Genomic DNA, 25443 nt, shown 5'->3' with positions numbered 1-25443 from the left:
GTGTATCAGTGCCCTTTGCATGCAGCAAAATAATATCTGTGGAAGCTCAAGCTGAACGCAGCACTAAAAAATGGGAGGGAATAGTACACATCTGCCTACAGCAAGGTTTTGGCTTTGTAAATGGCCTAACAAAAATCTTTACTGTTTTTAAAACTAAAACCTCTTCTCAGTTGTTATAAAAATTAAATTAGAGTGAATTACTTTTTTTAGCGGGTGGCATGGTGGTGCAACAGTTAACATCGTTGCCTTGCTGCGCTGGGACCCTTGGTTCAATTCAGGACCCGAGGTGCTCTTTGTGTGGAGTTTGGATTTTCTACCCATAGTCACGTGGGTTGCCTCTGGGTGCTCCAATTTTCTCCCACAGTCTAAAGACATACTAGTAGGTTAATTGGCTTCTGGGAAAAGTGGCCCTAGTGTGTCCTCAAAAGGACTAGCATCCCATCCAGGGTATATCCTGCCTTGTGCCTGTTGCTTGCCAGCATAGGCTCTGTCTCCCCTGTGATGAAGATGAAGCAGTATAAAATTGTATATACTATACAACTTTATCAGCTGTTTTGCTTTTATTTATTTGGCAATGATGAGTCATTGATCAGAGTAACCAAATATGCTTTAAAAACAAGGCTACATTGATTACATTGGATTAAGCAAACTTTAGGTGATAAATGAGGAATAAATGAATTTTTTTCATTGCCTCTTTTCAGATGCATGTGAAATAAAACGATTTTCCGAGATGTGGCATGAAATGGAACAGAGTTATGAGTCTTTTCGGTAATTAATATGTATACGATTCATGATTATCTGTCATCTCCCTTTGTTCTCTTCGATTTGCAGAAATTCTGTTTTATAATATTCCTTTAGAAAGTTTATTCCTTTAAAGTTTAAATAAACTAAATTACTTATCAACTAATATACTGATGATACCTGTAGTTCCTATAGCATTTTAGTTATTTCGTTATTAAAAGTTATTTTTTATACTGTTCTTTAAGTCATCATTGGTAAGCTAATTCATATAAATGTTGTATTTTCTCATACTTTCAGGAACAAAGAAGAAGAAGATGGTTTGTTGATACACGGCATTGTGTCTCATTTAAATAAAGTCTATGGCCCAATTTGGAGTAAAGAAGAACAGCATTCTGAACTTTATCCACCACCAAACCTTCTGGTAGGTTACCTTTTAGTTTTCATAGAGATAAATACACAAACAGAAAGCAACTGTGGGTACATATTAAAACACATTCTCAAAATCAGTTCTTAAAATTTACTTAGTCTTATCAAAATTATTTTCTATACATACTGTATGTGCATAATATCAACTGTTTTCGCACAATGGGCACAACTCAGAAAAGGGAATGTACATAAAGTTGTCTGTCAGTTGTCTGTCAAAGTTGTCTGTCAGTTTATGCCACTAGACGGCGACAAAGGACATTCTAAAGAGAGAATATAAAGTGTCAAGCCATGTGCATGAGGTTTAAAGAAGGAATTGCTGGTTTGAATTAGATTTCATTATATATAGCCATAGAACACAGCAGAAGGTATCTAGTCCCATCATGAGATCAATCCTTATGGTTAAGTTAGTTTCAGCCTTTGCACCGAAGTGGGCATCTGATAAGGCTCAGTGCTCACCCATCAGGTTCAGGCTGAAGGAACCCCACTATGGTTTAGACAAAGGGAATGTGGGTGAAAGACTGTATTGGAACAGGACAGGGATTTTACTGTCCTGCCTCAGACTCAGGTCTGAGTAGTTTGGATCGTTAACGTGAGTAGGTCCTACTACACCACACTACAGGTTAAGATGGACCTGAACGTTTTAGAATGTCAGTGTAAGTGCTGAACTTTATTGCCAGACAAAGGAATTTTATTTTAAAAAGTCTTTCTATGCATCTTAGTATGCTACACTGTAGTTGTACTGTAGGTTACTGTGCTTGGCTGAATCATTAGCTGGCTTGACATTTCATCTAATGCTCTGTGCACTTTAAGATGTGTACATGAGATCATTTAGTAATTCAAATATTTCCCTACTATTTCTGTCCATGAAAGAGTAAAGCAATGGACATTCTGATTTGTTGGATCATTTTGTATCATGTGATAAGGAAATGTAACTTGTGATCAGTATACTGTATAAGAGTGGAGTTATGCTTCCAAATATTGATCTGTTAATGCTTCAACCTTAGCAGTAACATAAAAATGCAAAAAAGGTCAGTGAAAAGGCTAATCCTTATGCCCTAAATTTGGATTTATGTAATGCATGGTTACTGTATGTATACCAGCGTAGCCACCATGTTCATGCAAAAACCTTAGCGGTAGAGTAACCACAAAGACAAAAACAGGAACAAAATATAGTAATATTCAATATGTGCTAGTACTAACTGACATGGAGGTCAATGTTTTTCAGTCTAAAAAGATAGGAAATATAGGCAAAAAACTATCACATAAAAGGTAAATCTCTTCATTACTGACAGATGAAAAATAATACTTTTAAATACTATATACAGTATAATACCATATGGTAGATATACTGTACCACTGATTTAAATAGATTAAAAAACAGAAGTGCATAGACACCTTATTAATGTCACACTTTTTTACAGGCTGTTTTAAAGCTGTTTCTGTTGCCTTGTATTGACACAGTTTCACTCCAGTCCACTGTATCTTTTTGTTCTTGGTTACTATTACAAAACATAATGTAATATCCTGAGAAAGAAAAGGAAAAGGACAAGGCCTTATTACAACTTCTTTGCTCGATAATAATGTGACAACTCATAATTGCTCAATTACTGGGGAAGGTGAATTCAGGATTCACCCAAATAATGGGTTTATTGCCCTGTTACTTACAGAGAGACGTGCTTGTCACTGCAGCCACTAGACACTCATGTCACCTTATTAAGTCACCTTATTATTATAGGGAGGAAGGGGAAAGAGTGAGCCTTAAAGGGAAAGAGCAGAGGTCATTGAGACATTCTACTCAAGGGGGTATAGGACATTAAAATAAATAGGCCTTAGAATATGAAAGTTCTATGGCTAGATGGGTTTCACAATGTTCTGCAATGATTAAGTATTTGTATTCAATGATACCTTTGCAAGCTGAAGCTTTACTGACAATATTACAAAACACTGAATAAAGCATGAGATAAACTAAATTGCTAATGGGATTCAGAGAAAGTTTCCTGGTCATCCATTCTACTCATTCTAATGTAGCTTGTGTAATTCATTGAAGAATTTTCCTTAACAAACTTTGGCAGTTTCTTTATTTCCTGTTGGATATAACACACTTCCTGAGGTGTGAAGACAATGTCTTGACGTCTTTTACACATACCTTTGATGTGCCACTTGGCTTTTGTCAACAAATCAAGGGGCTTTGGTTTCTGGACCATGGGCACATTTCGGTAAGCATTCATTTATTTTCCCAGTAAGATGTGTCAGCACATAAAGCCAGTCTGCTTGTGCACTGCACCTGTAAATCTCCTGCCTTTTTTCCATTCTTCCCCATGTATACTATGTTTCAAGCACATCACTAACATTTTACAGACTTCTTTGGATTTACTGCTGCACCCCAGCACTGTGAGGCCTTGGCATTCTTGGCAACATTCATTAATAATCCAGACATTGTTAAAGGAAGGGGAGTCTCTCAAAGCACTGCACCACATTCATCAGATACAGCCACCAATTGAGAAGCCCAAGGACCTTAAATTGTACATTGATGTCTTCCTTCATAACAGGTACAGCAAATATGATAATGATAATGCAGCCTTAGTGGTTTGAAGTGTCTTATGTACAGTATTATGTATATGTTTTCCAAAGCTAGAAAGAACTCTTGAACACACATTAATCTTGTCACCTAAATCTATCTGATAGTGTTGATTCCATTTTCATATTCAGTGTTTGAAGATTTTGTTAAATTCTTCTTATTTGTTTTAAAGTGTGAATGCAATGCACAAATAAAAGAAACACTACTTTTCATACTCCCTTATGCTATGGTATGTTAAACTTAAAACAGGATTAAACAAAATCGCATATTTTTGTCTCTTTTTGTCATTTGTATGTGGGACTTAATGTAAGGTGTATTGTTGAGGCCTGGGCCCTTCTGAGAGAGATTGAGGACCCTGGTGATGACATTTTCAAGCACTTTCTTCAGAACTGTGAGGACCTAGGCCTGTTCTTGGACCTGAGTTCCTTGTTAACATTGGACAAGGTATAGTTTTCTTTTCTTTCTGAGTGTAAATTTTGTTTAGAATCAGATTTTTTCATTTGAGTAACAACCCTTAATGTGATGTTACATAAGGAGTGGTACCATATACAGTACCATAGTCATTATAAGGTTAAAAAAAAAACTTTTATTGACATTTCTGTTTTACTTGCACATTTTTTTTTTCTATATGAACTAAGACATTGTTCTATGTCCCAGCTCCAGTTCTGGGAGGCCTCTGTGCCTGCAGGATTGCACATTCAACTGAGCTGGTAGTCTCTGGTTCTAATTAGTACCTTTAAATAATCTACCTGTTCTCTTTGTTTAAAAAATACCCTCCTTCGGGTGTAGTGTTCCAATTTCAGCATATAGAACCTGTGTGCAGTCTCTCCTTATCATTTTTTATAAGGAGCTGGCAATATTCTTTGTGTGTAAAGAGTTATTAACAAGTAATAAATTCTTGATGAACACACTGAGATGAAAATGACAATTTATCAGACACTTCCCCAAAGAGTGATCAGAACCCAGCAGTACTCCCCCATCATGCTTATCCAAGTATTATTAATGTAAATAGGGATGGAATCAATAGATTCTAGAATAGAACAAAGACAAGGCAAACAGCAGAGATGGAAGTGGGCATCCTACAAATAGCACATTTTAATGACGCTTTATGCCAGACTCACACTTTAGATGTGACCACACATACAGTGTATTTTCACCTGATCTACCTTTTCTGTGTCCTGTATATGAATGTTCATTCTCAAGGAAACAAAGGACATATATTCCTGTAATACATTCAGAAATGCATTAATTTTTTAAACTGAAAATCAGATACAGTAGCTGATGATATTGAAAAAAACAATTTGAACTATTTCTCTTAGATCGATCCGGCTCCACAAAGAGAAGCTGAACTTGAATCCTTTAGCATAAGACCATGCTGATTTTCAGAGTATCACAGTGCTTGAATTAATTTGATTAAGAGGGTTTTAAAAGAGTGCTAAAGAATTTTAAATCAAATAAAGTGGAGAAAATTACATTAATATTAACCTCCTGAAACCAGATCCTAATTACAAAGATTGTTCTTTGATTCAGAAGGACATTTCACAAATTTTATTCAAGAAACGTTGCTATTTTTAAAAGAGAATTTTTGGAGAGACTTTTTCTCAAGATTGACTATTTTGTTATATTTCACAGAAGTATATGACACAAATTAAAAGAAAGCAAATCAGAAAAGCTCTTTCATTTGTTCAAGAAGGATCATCAGTTGAAATCTCTCAAAGAGTGCCAAGCTTAAAAGTAAGAGGTAAGCCAGAGATGAACATTTGCTGTACGTTTTTCTGGTTTGTTTAATCTTTTGAATGACCTGCTCAAAAAAAATCTTGGGTTTCAGGCAACCCTTTCAAAATATTGGGTCTGCATTCACACCAATGTAATTGGTGTGACATCCAACATTCAATGGGTCCCGTATGTTAGCTGATATTGTATATTGTGTATTGTACTGAAATACAGTATATTTATATAACAAAATAATGTTAAGCTGAACAGTTATAAAGAACAACTGCTTAATAAAAGCAAAGGATAATGTTGATCTTATCCCTTTATTGGTGACTGGTTATATATATCTTTTAAATATAATAAATGACTCAGGGTACATTTTAAACTTAATACAACACAAATTCCATGCTCATTCTAGTGCTTAAATAAAAATATTTTTATACATTTCTCTTTTATGGTTTACATCATTGTATTTCAAGTACAGATCATAAAGCAGCATAAAAACTTTGAATGTTAATGAGCTAATATATTTTACAATAAAATAATTCAGTTTAGTTATATATACTGTAGATGATGGTCTGATGGAAATCTTTGGAGTTACTCTGAATTTCTAGCTGACATTCTGTTGTTTATAGGAACCATTTGTATCAGTACTCAGCATCTGTACTTCACACAAACAGTGCGAATAGTTGGGCCAAATGATTTGCAACTTTTCTTATGTTTTTCACATGAGTAGATAATTAAAATATAGTAGGTTCACCAAAAAAACAGTGGTGCAACATGTTTTATAACCTCGTTATTATTCTTACCCAGGACAATCTCCAAAACCGTTTTCTGCATGGCTGTACTGTGCTAGTACATGTGAACCAATGTCTTCAGAGGATTTTTTGATTTTGCTAAAAGAATCCATACGTGAGGTAGAGGAAACAATTTCACCTAACAGGTACAAAGGGTATATTTAGGGGATTTTATATAAATAGCACTGAAAATATTAGTAGTCCAACAATAACACATTTGAAAGAATGATATCTTATAGTTCCCTGCCATATTCTGGGATATACTGTAATGTATAGTTTACACGCAAATAATTATGCAGGGGAATGATTTTTAACAAGTACTATTTACTATATGATGTTGAAGCATCAGAGTCTTGTGATTTGAACAGAGATGTCTTTTCTCCAAGGCAAAACAGAAAAGCTGTCTGGCCGACTTATTTGAAAGAGGAACCACGTGAATCTCAGCTGCAGTTGTCTCTCACCCCTCAAGCACTGAAACACATTGCTCCCAGTCCTTCTCCAACAGTCCTGAGTAATGAGTTTAATTCAGACTTAAATGAACCGGGTGAGGATGTAACTGACGCAGAACTGATGTCAGATAAGGTAGAGTAACATTATGTAAGCATATCTAACAGGAACATATCTAAAAATAATAGATTACAGTGTATGTAAGACCTAAAATTAGATTAACATAGTTTCACCCTCCTCACGTGTCTTTGAGAAAAGTTATTGGTTTTGATTTTGGCTTTGAGATAAGGATTCAGTTACTTCAGTTACTTCTACAGCTTCTGGCACAAGTGGAGGATTACATGAGACATACTGTAGCTGTTTGGCCTAACTAGTACTGATGAATAAGTCAATATTTCAGGTTTCCTACACTTTTTTTTAAATGTAATATGCTAAATGTGTGGAACTACTCCCCAATGTTGTTGAAGGTGATTTCCCAAGATCCTTCAAGGAACAGCTGGATTGGCTGCTCATATTAATAATCTACAGTACTATCAGCTAATGAGCTAGATAGTTCAAACATTATCATTTTATTTTTCGTAATTTTATTGATTGAATTAGCTGAATGTCTTTTTTTACCCTTTACCTTTTTACCTTTGAGTACGGACTCATTCCAGTACTTCCCTTTTCCTCTTTCTCCTTGCAGGATTATCCTGACAGCCTGCCTCAAAGAGGCAGCATTAAACCTTCTCTTTCTCAAGAAAGCTCTGACTCAAGCGTTACTTTCACCTCCACCTCCTCTCCATTGAATAATGGTCAGTTAGACAGTCCAATTTCATCCCAGATCTCAGGATGTTCTCTGTTGGATGTATCCTACCTTCTGAATGACAGTGTGTGTGAAGTAGAGTTGGATGGGAACTTGGAGTATGAGTACAAACTCCCTCCTGAGGATATGGTTCCTGGCCATTGTGATATTCTCTTGTCAAAAGAAAGCAGAACAGAGTCTGTTGCATTAAACAGTGTCAGTAAGGCATCAACTTCTGACTGTGAGTAGGACATCATGATTATTCATATTTTGTTCTTTAATGCTTAAATATTTTCTTCATTAAATATAAATAACATTACATATTGCCGCAAGTTACCAACAGTTCAGTACCGACTTTTTTATCACAGTGGAAAGAAAAAGGTGCTGAATTTAACATACTGTAGCAAACATTTATCCATGAAGGAGAAGAGAAAGTCAGGTGAACATAATAAAGAAATAACATATTTATTAGTGGATATGTAATTGCAGTTCTCTCAAACACTGATTTAGAATTCACATCCATAGGGAAATTCCACATACCTTGTTTGAACCCTTAATTGAACTATATTTTAAAGGATTTTTCAATTCTTAAACAGAAAGACAGATTTATATATAGTAGATATTACCATGAACATGCAGGAGTTTAGAGCTTTCAGAGAATCTATTTTTTCAGATCAGAACATCTATGTTTAATTCATGAATTTGAAATGCAGCTTTACGTCAGGTCATATTTGCAGAAAAATGCTTCCTGTCTACTCAGAATGTAAGGAAAATTTATATTGGGTGAATATTGGGTTGAGAATGAAAATGACTTTTAACAGAAAATTTGTTTATGCAAATTATATTACATAAAAAGCATTTCTTATTTTAATGGCCGCTGATTGTATCATCTTATAAAAGTTTACTGGTTAAAATCTGGACATTAAAACAATGGGTTCACACCAGTTTCCATTCCCACATATTATAATGTGCTTTCTTGGTGTTTCATTCTCATTTCACCTTAAAATAAATGGACTCATACATAACTAAGTGAAATTGCCATTTTTAGAAATTAACAAAAATATTAATTAAACATATTATCAAGCTGTTCTGCAGTAAATAATATAGATCTAACATGACATCAAAGCAAATAAAGTAGCCCCAAGAAAATAAAAAATACAGTGGTTGTTGATTTGGATGACAGACTGCATGTTCACAAGACAATGATGTGAACAGGTGTAGCATTTAAACAGTGTATGCAAATAAACAATCATTCAGGTTATTTAATTATTCTAAAGTACAAATTACGCCATAAAGGTCACATTATTACTTTATTTTTATTTTTATTTAATATACTTGTTCACTGAAAATAATGACGTCTGTCTTAAACAGCAATGCCTTCCACAGTAACATTTGTTTATTATGTTTAAAAATGTACAGGGAGTATCCAGGAAAGCACGAGCTCGGCACAGCCCTGTGCAATAGTTAGAGATGGTCTGGTAACAGAAGAGGGTGCTACAGGCTTGGCTGAGGACACAATACAACTTAGGGAAAGGTAATATGAAACTTTTGAAAATACAATTTAACAAAAAACTACAGAACTAGAATCATAAAAAGGTGAATATGTTATATATTACACGTATTTAGCTTACCTACAGAATATTGTATATGCTAAATAATTGCTTAATCTGAGTTTATGGCATAACTGGAATCACTTTGTAGCAGTGTGAGCAAAATCTTTTCATTTGATTAAATACTCTGTAGGATTACTAGGTTATTAGTGAACAGCTGTACAGAAATAACAGCTGATTTTTGGCAACATTTCTTTAATTATGATATTTAGAGATCAATTAAGCTTTTTTACACTGTCATTACTGATCAAATTATTTTATGCCTGGTATGAATTTAGTCTGAATATTATAATTCTGTTGCCTTAAATTTCTAAATCTGTTTTTAGTTCTTTCATCTGTTTTGGCACTTTTAACTGCACCATTATTCTTGTAGTAACTATTACAACTATTTTTGTCAGACGTGGCAGCAGAATGAACTTGCATCCTCAGACCTACAGCAGTGATGACAATCAGGCTTCTTTCTCTGCCAGTGACAGCCCAGCAGAAAATGAAAACTTCCTGTCACTAGACAAAGGTATTCAGCATGGTTTAGTGATGGTTTTATTTTACTTATTTTACAAGTTTTTGCTGTTCCAAACTGCCAAGAGAGATAAATATATTCAAATGTACTTGTGAGCTTTAGCTTCACATACTGTAAATATACAGTATGCACCCTGTATATTGCAGAACTGCAAAAGCTTGCAGAACTGACATTCCCTGCAGGCAGGCTTTGCTACCTGAGTCCTTATGTACCTGAGTCCAAATGATATAGATTAAACATTTTTGAGAATTTTGAATTTTAAAATGTTGACTAACAGTTAATCAAATCATATAGAATGGTTTGAACTGTGTTTTACAAAAGCTGTATATTTCTATCTATACATCTTTTGGTGAAAATATCAATTGTTCTCAGGCTGTGTAATTGAATGATTTAGAGAATAGGCGCCAGGTGAAAGAAAAGCATGATTTTTTACAACTGACAGATAAATAATACCGATGGGTTTTGCACTTCTTATTTTTTCTGTTTGTTCCCTTAATCAAAAGTGATTTATGAAGATGGCTCCTCTGCAGCTGGGAAAGATACAGAGGAGTTGGGGAATGGCACTCCATTTGAGGAAAAAACAAAAGACCTTTCTTTTCCCCAAGATTCATTTTCAAGCAGTAGTTTTGCCTCCCACTCTTTCCTTGATTTGGAGCCTCTACAGGTAATCCACTGCTCCCTGGGCCAAAGCTTGTCTTTTGAGCTGGAGTTTTGGAAATAGTGATACGTTTCTCCATTGCTCTCTGAAGTAAAGCAGGGGTGTACATCTCAATTTATAGAGGACAGCACTCCAGCAGGTCTTATAGCTTTCAAACTCTTGCAACAAAAGATCTATAGAAGGGTAATAAACTGGACCAATAAAGATAATAATTGCATCAGTTAGGTAGTAAAGTGCTTGTGTAGGCTAAACATCCACAGAAACCCTCCAGGTGTGGAGCTGTGTACCTAAAACTTAATGTTGGCTTTTCTTAATGGATTGTTTATTTTTCCTCTCCGTCAATTTTGACCTTTGTCAAAAAAAGCTTCAATGGAGTAAAACAGAAAAGTAGATAACCTATTGCCCATTACCACGTATTTGTGTTTAAGGCACTAAATAAGATGTAAATTTGTGTTACACAGAGAGCTACAGATGGACTGGCTCAGAAGGAAAAGATGGAACGGCACAGAAGAGATTCCCAGGAAGCAGTTGACCAGCCAGAGATCCTCACTTCCTGTGAATTCACTGAGACTATGCAGAGCTTCTTCAGTGACTGCTATGAAAACAGTTACCTCGATGATAGTGAAGATGAAAGCCAAAGTGCCCCCAGTTCACCAGAAAGAAAAGTTTCAATAGGCAGGGAACACTTTCGAAAGACCTCCCTCTTGGTCACTGAGTCTGAAATTAAAGCTTCGGAGAGGTTTAAAAAGATCTTTTCGCTGCAGGATACTCCGCTTTTTATTCCACCCCCTAGAACAGTGAGACAGAGACACCCACAGGGCTCTAGGGCTTTTCTATCTTTCAGGGGAAGCCGTGACCGTGCACTTCCTCACTTTCCGTCAGAAACACCCACTGACAAATGTCAGAGCGGAAGGCTTCACAAGAAAGAGGCAATATGTTTCAAAACCACATCTGACCGACTAGGTCACTGCAAGCTGGGCAGCTGGTGGAAGCAAGCTTTAGAAACCAGAAGAGCATCATCGGGGCTCCTGCCTGCAATCGATCAATTTTCTAGCACATCTCCAGGTAATGCTTGTTTTTTCTTAGCTTTATGCTGATACTTCTCCATTCACATGAAAAAAAGTTCCTACTGTATTCACTTTGAGAATTTGGCTGCTTGAGTTACTAGTTTAGTAAATAGAGTTACTAAAGTTCTGCAAAGCTTTTGAAATAGCCTTTAAAAGAAAGCAAATCTAGATTCTGCAGGTCTCCCTGTTGAATTTCAGAGTTATGACTGATTGAAAGTCCTCTCAGTTTTCTATTCAATTTCAACAACTAGTGACTTATTTGAATCACTCAATGAGTCGATTGGCCTTAATCACCATTTGTTTCCTGGTCTTCCTGGTCTTCAGTATTCAGAATTCAGTTCTCTTTAAAACTTGCAGGGCTGTTGCGTTCCAAGTCCGGGAGTGTTTTAGAAGTTCCCTGAAGTCCAATGGCATCTTCTGTATTAAAGTAAATCCAGTAGTAAAGGCAATCAGAAAACACATTCAACTCTGGGATGGACTGGCATCCTGTCCAGGCTCCAACACAACTCTGTATTGGATAAAAGCAGTTAGAGAATGAATGGATGGATTGCTTTCAGTTAGCACTTACATAATGTAGTCAATGAGCTAAATGCACTGTAACTTATGAGAAATGTTACTTTCAAATTTAGTGCCTGTACAATTTTTTAAAGTTAGCAATTCAATTATGTCCAACAGAAACTAAGTTATTTTCTCCTCTTTTTTGAACCCTTATATAACTATTAATTATTTTAAATGGCAATATCAGGAATCTCGTTCTAAATGATTAAATCAGTAATTCCTTGTTACAAGACTGTCCATATTTGAGATCTTGGTTAAAATATCAGAGTTTTTATCATAGTTATTTGTAATAATATTGTTCTAATTAATAAACCTCTATTTTGCATCTTGGAATAGATTTAAACTGAAAATATCTCTTCATTCCAGTCCAACTGTATCTATATAATGAATGATTCCAGGAAAGGATTGATGTGATTATATTTGCCAAAATACACCTTTGTAATTGTGAATAACTTAGCAGGTGATTATTTTAAAATGAATTGGAGCTCATGCCCCACGTATGCATTAATGCTCAAAACCCAATGGTCTTAAGCTTAGGTAATCATACGTGCCATGCTTTATGAATAATAAACAGGGACTTAAGAGGAAAAATGAAGCTTAGTGGATTTAGATTAATGAAGTATGATTGACTGGCTTAAATTTTTTTTTTTGTTCTTAGAGTTTCATAATTTAATTTATTTCATAATACATACTGCATACTACACCCAGTGCATATACAGTACCAGTGACTATACCATTTTTAACAGAAATGCAGGAAGAACAAAACAATTCTAAAGGTAACCTTTTCTGGATCCACTATTTCTAAAGTAAGAGAAATCAACATGCATTAGAGCAAACGGGAATATTGTTACAACGCAGTAAACATGATAACATCTGCTTCACCAAAGTGATCAAAATGTCATGGCTTCAGACTTCTAAATCAAGCCTTGTGATATCCTGTATTATTTTCCCTATGAAAGTCTAAGCTTGTTTTTTTAACTGCCTTAGTCTTAAAGAAGCCTTAGGGAGGGAAGAGGTGTAGTTGTCGGTACACGTTCCTTCATTTTATACGTCACTCAGCAACACTATAAGATGACCCAAATCAGGGTAAGCATGGCAATGGTGTCAGCCAGCTGTCTATTCAGCTCACGTACTGTACTAGGTGATGGTTCGAGGAGTTGTTAGTAATCACTGGGAATTTACCCATTAATGTCTTCAAAGAAAACCGATAGCATTTCTAATAGCACACTTATATAAAAGAGAAAAAAAATGAATATCAGTAAGTATATATTTCTCCACCCATGATTGTGTTGCTGCCCAGGAATATTAACTTGGTTTCTTTGTAATAATCCTCTCTGTGGGGAAGATTCATTGTAACTTCCATTTCCATGTATATTGATGAAGTGTCTTATTAAGGAAGGACATATTAATATGGATGAGGAGACATTCTAGATAGTAGAAATGCTAATCATTCTGGGAATGGGAAGCAATAGTTTCAGGTCTTGTCTCAAATTGGATAGGTTAAGTTTGCATGACTGTCCACTTGAACACATGGTTGTTTATTGTCTGCTCTGCATTGTCTCAAGTCCTGAAGAGGCTTATCAGAATGCAGAATGACTGCTGAGAATAAACTTGGGCATATGCACTCTGAAGGGCACGGAGAAAGACACTTATAAGGTCCTGTTAAGCAGCTCACAGGAAACAGTAATGGAACTGCAGATGGAATGCGTATCTATTAAAGAACGATCATCACAATACAGTCTGCTAATGCAATAAATATAATGCAATTTGTCTGCAAAAACTTAATTAGAATACTGCCATAGAACAGAAAGATATCTCATTATTATGACTGGAAAAGAGAATGAGAATAAGTTCGAACACAACATATTGTTGCCAGCATTTTTAAATCCTTACATCAGAATTTCTTTGGAATATTTTTCCAAGTATGTCAATGGCATGGTATGTGACTTGATTGAAAATGTCAGGCTCTACAAAGCAGCTGTTGAAGCTGGCATCTAGCATATGGCACACATGTTTACTTCTGTGCAGAGAGTGTAGTAGGTCCCTTCCACTTTCTACCAGCTGTTATGAGTAGTTCGTAAGCTCCCTATCTGATAGCTCATACACATTAATCAGTCACTCGGATGATGGCACAGGACCTATTGTTTCTGTGTTACCTAACATTCAGGGTGGCATGCAGTGGGGTCAGCAATGGAGCTATCCCAAATGAAAATCTGGATTCTGCTTGATGGATGCTTGCCTGTTGCTGTCATCTCAGGAAGGCAGCTGTGCACAAATGTAACTCAGGTGCAGAGAAGAGGCAATGGTCCTTCCTCAAGGCTGTAGGTGCCCAGCTGTTATGATCCTGAGTCCCATCTGCTGAAGGAAAAATGAAAGGGGGGGGATTTATCATGATCTGTCATGCTGCTTATTGACTAATGAAAGGACCCCTGTCTTTCTGGAGTGGGTGCATGCCACTGGTACAGTCCTTGGCAGATGGGTATCTGTTTAGCCATGCAAATTGTCACTGCTTTCTCCCCTGAATTTGACTGTGGAACTGGGAAAGCTAGTCCCTGAGCAGAGTGATGTGTATTTTCTTTTACAGAATTCTTAAATTTTCATTTGGCTCCTGCAGCTTTTATGTTATGATGGTTGCCACTCTAGTAACAATTTTGTACTTTTTTGTATAATTAATTTCTGAAACAAATTATTTTATTAGATGTATATGTAGCGGAGCTAGTTCGGACACGATGACGTCATCGTCCTCCCTGCGTGTAGCAGGGACCTCAGCTGCCTGGGCTGAAGGAGGTCTCCTTTAGCTCATGCGGCTGGTTCCCTGTTGTGTTCCTGGGTTTGTGCCCCAGGTGTTGCGGGATGGAACGGCAGAGGGCACGAGCCCATGTGGAACCACGACGGTCACATATACACCGCCGTGTATAATCATTTTTATTATACAGTGGTGTGAAAAAGTGTTTGCCCCCTTCCTGATTTCTTATTTTTTTGCATGTTTGTCTCACTGAAATGTTTCAGATCATCAAACAAATTGAAATATTAGACAAAGATAACACAAGTAAACACAAAATGCAGTTTTTAAATGAAGGTTTTTATTATTAAGGGAAAAAAAAATCCAAACCTACGTGGCCCTGTGTGAAAAAGTGATTACCCCCTAAACCTAATAACTGGTTGGGCCACCCTTAGCAGCAACAACTGCAATCAAGCGTTTGCAATAACTGACAATGAGTCTTTTACAGCGCTGTGGAGGAATTTTGGCCCACTCATCATTGCAGAATTGTTGTAATTCAGCCACATTGGAGGGTTTTTGAGCTTTAACCACTTTTTTAAGGTCATGCCACAACATCTCAATTGGATTCAGGTCAGGATTTTGACTAGGCCACTCCAAAGTCTTCATTTTGTTTTTCTTAAGCCATTCAGAGGTGGACTTGCTGGTGTGTTTTGGATCATTGTCCTGCTGCAGAACCCAAGTGCGCTTCAGCTTGAGGTCACGAACAGATGGCCGGACATTCTCCATTAGGATTTTTTGGTAGACAGCAGAATTCATGGTTCCATTTACCACAGCAAGTCTTCCAGGTCCTGAAGCAGCAAAACAGCCCCAGACCATCACACTACCACCACCATATTTTACTGTTGGTATGATGTTCCTTTTCGGAAATGCTGTGTTACTTTTACGCCAGATGTAATGGGACACACACCTTCCAAAAAGTTCAACTTTTGTCTTGTCAGTCCACAGAGTATTTTCCCAAAAGTCTTGGGGATCATCAAGATGTTTTCTGGCAAAACTGAGACAAGCCTTTATGTTCTTTTTGCTCAGCAGTGGTTTTCGTCTTGGAACTCTGCCATGCAGGCCATTTTTGCCCAGTCTCTTTCTTATGGTGGAGTCATGAACACTGACCTTAACTGAGGCAAGTGAAGCCTTGCAGTTCTTTGGATGTTGTTGTGGGTTTTTTTGTGACCTCTTGGATGAGTCGTCGCTGCGCTCTTGGGGTAATTTTGGTCGGCCGGCCACTCCTGGGAAGGTTCACCACTGTTCCATGTTTTCACCATTTGTGGATAATGGCTCTCACTGTGGTTCGCTGGAATCCCAAAGCTTTAGAAATGGCTTTATAACCTTTTCCAGACTGATTAATCTCAATTACTCTGTTTCTCATTTGTTCCTGAATTTCTTTGGATCGCAGCATAATGTCTAGCTTTTGAGGATCTTTTGGTCTACTTCACTTTGTCAGGCAGGTCCTATTTAAGTGATTTCTTGATTGAGAACAGGTGTGGCAGTAATCAGGCCTGGGTGTGGCTAGAGAAATTGAACTCAGCTTTCCAAAGATGTGATAAACCACAGTTGATTTATGTTTTAACAGGGGGGGCAATCACTTTTTCACACAGGGCCATGTAGGTTTGGATTTTTTTTCCCTTAATAATAAAAACCTTCATTTAAAAACTGCATTTTGTGTTTACTTGTGTTATCTTTGTCTAATATTTCAGTTTGATGATCTGAAACATTTCAGTGTGACAAACGTGCAAAAAAATAAGAAATCAGGAAGGGGGCAAACACTTTTTCACACCACTGTATATTCCTTTTATGCTTTATGCTTAATATAGAAAGCCATCTAGACGTGCTTCTAAACAGCTAAGTTGAATAATCTTGCTGAAAAAAGAGAGTCTTGCATTATTGCTTTTCTGTTACATATCCAAATGAATTGGACTTAAATATATATATTATGAAGCAAAACCTTTTGCTGCATTAAATTATAGAACCTTTGTCTTTCAGAATCTTTTATTTCATTCAGAATCTTTTATTCTACAGCATCACATTTAACACAGTATATCTAAAACTTGAAGCATGAAATACAACAGGTTGGTTTTTTGTCTAGAATGAGATTTTAAAATCCTGAGCAATCTGAAAAGCTAGTTTTTCTAGGTCCAAACACACGTGTTTTTCCCCTTAAGGTTTGACAAAGATCTTGAAGAAAGAGCAGGTACAGAACCTACAGTGCACTGCAGTTACATTGCATCATGTTATGGAAGCCAGTCATGACTCCTGTGAAGTGTGTAGTTTAGGACCCTATGCAGACAGTATAATCCTGAAGAGACTGGAAAAGCGCTACAGGGAAAACACGGTCAGGAATGGAAGGGATGGCGAACATGGGGCGGTGCTGACAGTGATCCAGATGTATGGGGGGAGCGCAGGCAGACGAGTCCAAATGAGGGAAGTCCAAGCGGGAAACCAAGGTGCAGTCCAGGGTCCAAGTGCTGGGAGATTCATCCAAGACAAACGATTAAACCGGGAATGGGATCAGGAACAGGAACAAGGAAGTTAAAAACTAGGCCAGGAGCTCCAAGCCCCAGACTCAGCTGGTCAGGACAGCGTTTGGAAGCCTATGCCCTCAAGCTGCGGATGCGGGGCGACTTGGTGCAAGGTGGGCCTCCGGGCCTCCAGGCCTCAGGGCCTCCGGGTGTCCGTCTTCCAATGCAGAGCCCTGAGCTTCAGGGGCACAGGGTTTAAATAACACAGGGAACAAGAGGCAGGTGAATGTAATAATGAAAATAAAATACAAAAGGGTCGGAGCACCCTCTTGAGGAGGGATGGCGATCGTGACACATCAATGTGCTTTTTGACCTAAAAAAGTGAAAGTGCTAAATGCACAAGACAAAGGCTAGTGCCAGTTAATTCACTCTATTTTAATCATTTGCCTTTCAAAAAGGTCATGGAGTGTGAAGATTGTATTTTTTAGACGCTGAATGTAAATATACTGTGAATATACTGTGTTATGGTGTTGACTTCAGGCATAAAGTGTGCTCATCCAATCACTGCAATTTCTATGACCTGGCTGTGAAGTGGCTGAGCTACAACATTTATTGATAAGTGAAGAAAAGATTGGCACTTATCACAAAACAGGAATCAGAAAATGTCAGTAGAATTTGATTCTATGTTCTAGATTAAACTCAAATTAAAATCAGTTTACTATAAGTGTCTTTAAAATTAACTCGAGTATATGAATCACACACTACTGTTGCTGTTGCTTTGAGACTATTTTTCTTTAGCCTGAGTTTACTTCTTTATATGAGAAAAATAATGGCCACAAATCATACTGCCAAAGATCAGTGATTGTCCATAACTAGCAAAACATTTAGTGGATTTTTAACACTTTAAATATTTATGTTTTTTTATTTTACTTAGATAAAAATGCTTCACTTCTCTCTGGCAAACCTCTGTCATGCAGTCAGGGGAGCTTCTTCCATCCAACATCAAACCAGAAAGCTGAAAAATGGGAAGCAAAACAGGTAAATGCATTTCTTTAGACGTATTTTAGGAATGTCTGTCTGGAAAACTTTTCCTTAACATCATCATTTTTTTAACATGTCCTCTTATTTTCAAGTGAATTTTTCAGAATTAACTGAAACTTTTATTGTGCATTTACAGTAGCATGAAAAGACATCTGAGGTTCTACCATATTTATTGGTTTACTGCTCTTCTGTCTGAGAAAAACTGTATTGTGGTGGCCATCTAGGTATGTAACATTAAACAGACATCTCATGAGTGAATTTGCCAGTTTTAATCTCACTTGAAATTACTTATCACATGTAATCTTCACATATAATTTCAGTTGGATCTTCAAATAACATTAAAAATACAATAACACAGCTTCTATGTGAACTCTTGCATAAAGTGCACTGTGATCCCATTCCATATGCAAAGCACTACCCTTGTATGGAATTCATTAACATGCAGGACAACTATTATTAAAGTGTGTTCATTGTGAAAAGCAGCAGGAGGCTTCATAGCTGCCTTAGGAAATGCAAACAGTAATTAATCAAATAGCATTGGAAGTAATTATGAACATGGCATATTTGCTAATAAATACCAGAGTCCCTAGCCATGTGTTATTGAAAATTAAGGCTGGGAGGTTGAGATGTGATTTATTTCTACACTTTACACTTACAGTATGACACCAATATAAAGTTCCGTGTGCAAAGTATAATAATATGGATATGTGTATGTCAGAAACACAGAATGATTTGTATAAGAAAGGGCAAGGATTGGGATGATTGCTGTTTTGGTTTGAATTAGAAATATTCAAGCTGTCAAAAACTAAAAATCCAGCTATATTTTAATACAATGTTCAAGTGTTTAGTGAAAACCTAATGTTGCATGAGGTGCAATTCAGGTACTGCATTGCCTATTATTTAACATTAACTGCATGTCATTTGTATGAGACTGATCTGTAATGATACAGGAACAGAAAATCTGATCTGCAATGGCATTTTACCTCTCTTTAGCTCTCCAAAAACTAAAAGAAAACTTGCAGAGCTATATTTTCCTTATTTTATTTTCTATACTATAAACGTCGGAAGATGAAAGAATGGTTGATAAATAAAATTACCTAAATCCCAAAGAGCCTTAGCACGTCATTTTGTGACAAGAGGCAATTCTGAGGCAATAGTCATGATTCTCATCCTTTTGAAATTAATAGAATTTGGTCTGTGGGTTAACGTATTTGATAAAAGCATCAAATAAGCAGAAGGATATCAAGGAAAAAACATGAATGGTTATTTAATAGTACAAGACATGGAAAAGGGGGCTTTATTTAACTTTATATGATTGCCAGCAGGTGACAGTGTTGCCCAAGGCTCTGTTTTGGAGTGACTTCATCTTTCCACTCCATAGCTACTCCACCCAAAACATCTTAATGCTGCAGGATTTTTTTTTCTTCTCACATTCTAAGCACTTGCAGTATTTAGTCAGTTTCATCCAGTGAATTGATATAAACTCATATTAACATTGGGGTTGGCACATAGATCATGTGAAACCTTGCCTTAAACTATGTTTTAATATTGTTTTGAATTTTAAAATAACTCTTTATTTTTGTAAAAATTAACTGAAAAAAGATCAAATATTAAATGTTCCAAATGAGCTTTACAGAGCTCATACAACTTAATGAGGTATTATGGAGGCTACCATTATGAATTTAAGAATTGTAATATGCCTTGCATATGGATAATTAGTTTATTGCTCTAATTAGTGAGTGAGAGTCATGGAGACTGTCAGCGAAATTATACACATCAAATACAATTAAGGTAATGTCCAAATGATAATGATGATGATGATGATGAAATTATATTAATATATTTTGTGATACATTGTGTGTAAATTTCAGAGGAAGTCAGATTGCTATATTAAATTGATCCTTTTTAAAGTGCTGTTGTACAGAATTGCAATAATATACTGTAAATATGACACTTCTCTAAAATATATGATGTGTACACTAAACACGGTTACCATAAGAATATGGTCTTGGGTAAAAAGCATATTTACAGTACTTCAGGTACCGGGTATGCACAATATATATTATTTATTGTATAAAATAGCTGACACTAGCACAGAATTTACTTTTGAAAAAGAAAAGGATATTTTTTAATATTGGAGGGTAGCAAAATTCATTAAATGTGATGTATGACCATAAATTGTTATGTTGGTCTCTTTGAAAGCTTTGTCATCAATCTAACAGATAGCTTTACCTGTCGCTGGCTGTAATTCGAGGATGCCACAGGACGTTGATGGATAATATGTTGATCATTAGATTCTTAGAGATGAAAAAAAAACATTAAATTGTCCCATGATTTACTTTGCTTTAAAAATGGGCACTTATATTATAATCCCCTGTGTTATCTTCACCCAGTACAGCATGTCATTTAAAAACATGCTCTATTCTCATTTCCATTAAGTGCAGCATACAATTTTGCATTTCTCTTTATGTGTCTCAGATTTTGGTTTTAATGGATCTCTCCATCTCACATCTCATCTTTTTAAAGGTGGATCTTTGAGTCATCATCAGGCTGATAATTGACTGTCTTAAATTCAATTTCATAACAATGAAAATACAAATATGGTATGCTTTGATTATATTAACTTTTTAAACTTATTTTACATTTACTGTAATTGATTTACAATAACCATTATTCACATTTTTCAAAAATTAATATGGAAGCAACAAAATACCACAGATTCATTACTAACTTACCTGTTGTGCTCTGTAGAATCTCAAGAAATATTTTTAATGAGGTTTCCCAAAACAACTGGCAAAGAGAACGTTTTATTGCTACTGTACATTGGTAATGTGTTACTCTTGTGATTTATCCCTGATGAAAATTTGTTTTAAAATTCAAACACTCCTTCTGTTGGCTATTAGAGCTGTTAAAATCTGGTTGGCCATTACAAATTTTTGGACTATATATTGTTGAATAACGTACTCCAGGCATTCATGGTGTTAATCTAAGTTATGTATTTTTGGCAAATAATAGTCCATTGGTACATTACCACTGCAATGTTTCTGTCAAGTTACCAGGTTAGCTATGTTTTCTTTAAAGAATATTTTATTGGCAGTTAATTGACAGTATTTTAGTGTCTATTGTTTTAGCATCATAGTTTTATGCATTCCTGAAGTTGTTTTTTATTGTTTTTTTTTTTAAATTCTCAAAGAACTTTGATGCATCCGTGAAAAACCGTGGAAAATAAACAATACTGTAAATGCTGCATTGCGTATACAATGTATGAAAAATGAATAATTCAACCTTGTTTTTCTTTCATTGTCCAAAATGGGATTAAAAAACAAAATAAATGCCGCATAAAATAGACAGTATGTGAGGGAACAGGGAACAAGATGTAATTCAGTACAAATCGGAATCCCTGAAAAATTAACCCTTTGAGGCTAATTATTCATGATCAAACCTGTGTCAGCAGAAGCAGAAACAATGGGGAAGAAAATCTTTCTTCTTAAGGTGGACATGGGGCATAATAATTTCTTTTTGAACACTGAAAAGGAAAAGATGTAATTAAAATATCAATGAAAGCTAAGCTAGAGAAATCGTTTATTGGACCAAGGTGGATAAAGATAGTTTGAAGTGGCACACCATGCTATTGACAGAAGAAATTAATGGCAACTATTAAAGGCATTTAATCACTGACACTTCCCAAGATGCCTTTTTCTCAAGCCCCAGAAGCAAGATTAATTGCCCCGGATATTTCAACTCCCCAGATAATATATAAAAAATGAACTGTGTGTCTGATTGTTTTTGTCTTTTTCAGGTGGGAAAAGAAGATGTAGTTCTTAAGAAAAACTCTTGTAAATTCACCATGCACAAGTCTGAGAAGAGTGTGGGAGGCCGCCATTTAATGCAAACTAGGAGGACTAGAAGAAGCAAGAAATTCAAAAGAACATGAAGGTGCTTGGGTTTCTAATAGCTCCACAACTATAATTAAAGATCAGACAAAAAGTCCTGTTATTTCAAAGGTAATGGAAAGAAGTTTTAAAACACAGAAAAATTTGAGTAATTTTTTTCAAATTTATTTTCTAAAACCCCAAATTAAAGCAAAACGTTTATAAAGAATATTATTTTTAATTTTAAAAACACAGCATGTGCACAAAAGTGGTTTAACTTATATACCAGCCTTTTCATTTCAAACTAGCATAAATAAAAATTAAGAATGTTGAAAGCCTGGAAAATAACCTTAGGCTAAAGAAATTGGTTTAAAGATGTGCCTTCTTTGGAAAATTAAGTTACTGTTTTGATCCTGTGCTTCAGAACAAATACATAATCCTTTCCAGATATGTTCTAGTGTCATCTACTGCTCCATTGTGTAGATATAACTTTTTAAATCTAGATCTAGAAACAAATGAAAAGTAATTGTTTTGCTTTAGTGCATTTTAAAAAGGCACATTCTCTTTATAGTCATTAAAATTTGAGTCAATGCTCAATTGTGGTATTAATGTGAGGAAGGTGGCATATGTTTGTTGTTACTCCTAACAAACCTTAATATTGTCTAACATGAAAAAAAAAAACCTCCTTACAGTAATGAAAAAATAACACCCAGTCAGAATAACTCATTTGTACAGGAGCCATTTTCAAAAAATATTATTGAAACTTTGCTGTTTAGTAACGAATTGATTTTTTATTGAGCTAATCATCAGGGTTAATGTGCAGTAAAGAATGCTTCCATTGTGTCAATTGGGGTAGTTCTTTGTGCATGTGAAAATATTATTTTAAAGACACACTCTGCATTTCATCATTATTTGCAGATTGAGTAGGAATTTTAAAATATACTCAAGAACTGACTTTTGTCTTCTTTTCTCTTGGGCTTTGTGTGACCAGTGTACCTCTGCAGGGTTTCGAACACATTGACTCCTAGGCACCCACCTTGTGAGTGGAGAAAACTGCTTCACGAAAAGGCTGAGCCTTCAACATGGTTGAATTCATTGCTACAGTATCTAGATTCTGATGGAGTGATATAACCTTTTTATTTTGGAGTTTGTTTAAATTGTTTAAAACAAAAGCCTGAAGCATTTTTCTCTTTTTTCGGGGGGTTTGTTCTGAAGCACTCTTGAAGGTGCTAGGGCAGGCAGAATCCAACCCCTGTCATTGGTTCTGTATACAGCTCCCTAGTAAAACAGAAACACATTCCATTAATGACATGAATCCCTTGTGGATGTCCGTGTTACTCTAACCCCCCTTCTACAGTCACAGCACATTCCTGCTCTGAACTCACGGCTGAAAAGCCAGGAGGCCACTGTTTCACTTCTTACACCAATGTGAGGCTTTTAGTGGATCTGATGTGAGTAGTGAGGATTTAGACAACAGAAAGCCAGTCTCCCCTATACTAACAATGCAGCAGCACTCTAGGTTATCAGAGAAAGATAAGAAAGAGCTACAGCTGTACTGTTTAGATCTGGACCCACAATGAAATCCTCTTGTTTGTAGCCTTCCTTCTTCTAATGAAATAAATTTATCAGTTCTCAAACAATAATTACAAGTGTTTTCTTATCACCTTTTCTTATTGCTTATGGAAGTAACTGTCCATTCAACAAAAACTCTTACTCCTTTAGCTCATCAAAAAAAAGGGTTTTTAAAATCAATTCTTAAAAGCAAAAAAAGACTAGAATCAAGAGATCACCTAAAATACATTTTTGATAACCACCTTCATGTCTGCAGTGCACAATGTCTTATTAAATCAGTCTCACACAGTATTATTTCTCTTAGTTCATAATTGCCATTAATATTCATACAGATAAAAACATGATGAACAACAGAAGACATACATAACAAATAAACAGAATGGGATTAAAACAAAAGGAATTAATTTCCATACTAAACTAAAATATGATGCAGAATTTGCTAGTGTGTGTGTGGTGTGGCTGTATACTCTTGGACTTGAAAGTCATGATGAACAGTCCTTTCGGCAGCTCTTCTCAAGATAGGGTGCGTTAATACAATCTGACAGGCTTTCTCCTAGCACCTTCCTCCATCTAAACTGCACACCAGCAGAGTGTAAGATTGGACTAAGAACGTGCTTTGTATACATTTCCCTTGACTTTAATGTACAGTTTTCAGTGTGTATTGAAAGCCTCTCATTTATAATTAACCACCTCAAGTAATTATTAATAAGTGCTAAATAATTAAATGCTGCAAGTTATATCATTTGCCTTGGTTGACAGTCCTTTGCCAGGCAAATAATTAAAAAATACTATTATGTTACAGCCCACCTTTTATCATTAATATTATGAGTGAGTGTCCAGCTCTGGAGTTTTATTTTTGCTGTTATGAAAATGTTCTATTTGGTTAGTTCTAATCTGGCCTATAAAATATTAAAGCCTCACCAAGGCTAGACAATACTGATCATCTTCTCTTTTCTTAACATTTACTTGGTTCCTAGGGATCACATTAGATTTTCTTTTTGTGTATTAGGTTGAATAACTTACTGTAACAGACATTTGCCTTACACACATCTTACAAATCTGACCTGAATCACAAGCCTTAAATAAAAATACTTTTAGAGGGGAGGATGCTTGCCAAATCAATGTAGCTAATCTATATCTACATGCAAGTGTAATGGATTGCCTATGACTGGTGATCGTATAGGAATCATTTTGTTTTGTCTGAGAACATGAGTTCTGTAGAACACATTTGGTCTGTTTTTCTACAGTAATTATTGATTGTGGAAGTATGATGAGAATGAATTTCACATCTTTTGCATCTTACATTCCAAGTAAAACTTTAGAATAGGAGAGACCTGTAAGTCATGTGTTAGTTACTTATGCATGATATACTAATACATAACACACGATGGACAGCCTCTACAGATCTGGAGTACCCACATGTTTTCCACTATGAAGTAACTATTTTCAAAAGGAATATGCATCCACCATGGACCACTAAAATAGGATGTATTGCAATTAATTAATGGCAGTCAGCAAGATATGTGCCAATAATAAACTAGTGTTATTTGCCTTACAGGTTTATCTTCTGAAGAGTTACAATACCTGTACTAAATATTCTCTTCATGAATCTTACATTTATACTAACATTATGTTTACTGTTCATCATAGTGGTGCTTTGGATTCCTCGAATATATGTCTGATCTATATTTATTGTGGATCCTGAGCCTTTTGTAAAAGCATAGTATTTACAAGGATTATAAGACCTGATGAAATGAACCATCTCTAATGATGTGATCAGATTAGACTAATTACAAAACACTTGTTGATGACATTTTCCTAACC

At 35.8% G+C, this 25443-nt stretch overlaps 1 protein-coding gene across 1 annotated transcript in view; it reads left to right on the top strand.

Moving 5' to 3' along the window:
* LOC148828353 (protein ELYS-like) overlaps positions 1–22109 on the top strand; it is a 34027-nt gene extending 11918 nt beyond the window's left edge. The window contains exons 16-31 of the mRNA XM_088925220.1: positions 702–768; positions 1039–1162; positions 2589–2645; positions 3240–3383; positions 3505–3716; positions 4057–4189; positions 5378–5486; positions 6272–6401; positions 6642–6837; positions 7388–7727; positions 8906–9020; positions 9495–9610; positions 10120–10280; positions 10736–11339; positions 18069–18172; positions 21975–22109. Of these exons, the coding sequence (XP_088781346.1) occupies positions 702–768; positions 1039–1162; positions 2589–2645; positions 3240–3383; positions 3505–3716; positions 4057–4189; positions 5378–5486; positions 6272–6401; positions 6642–6837; positions 7388–7727; positions 8906–9020; positions 9495–9610; positions 10120–10280; positions 10736–11339; positions 18069–18172; positions 21975–22109 (2747 nt within the window). The remainder of the gene's footprint in view (positions 1–701; positions 769–1038; positions 1163–2588; positions 2646–3239; positions 3384–3504; positions 3717–4056; positions 4190–5377; positions 5487–6271; positions 6402–6641; positions 6838–7387; positions 7728–8905; positions 9021–9494; positions 9611–10119; positions 10281–10735; positions 11340–18068; positions 18173–21974) is intronic.
* The last annotated feature ends 3334 nt before the right edge of the window (positions 22110–25443 follow it).

This window comes from Atractosteus spatula, chromosome 9 (genome assembly GCF_055471065.1).
Source record: "Atractosteus spatula isolate fAtrSpa1 chromosome 9, fAtrSpa1.hap1, whole genome shotgun sequence".
Lineage (NCBI taxonomy): Eukaryota > Metazoa > Chordata > Actinopteri > Semionotiformes > Lepisosteidae > Atractosteus > Atractosteus spatula.
Note: the sequence above shows the minus strand (reverse complement) of the source record. Positions and strands in the feature narration are given on the sequence as shown.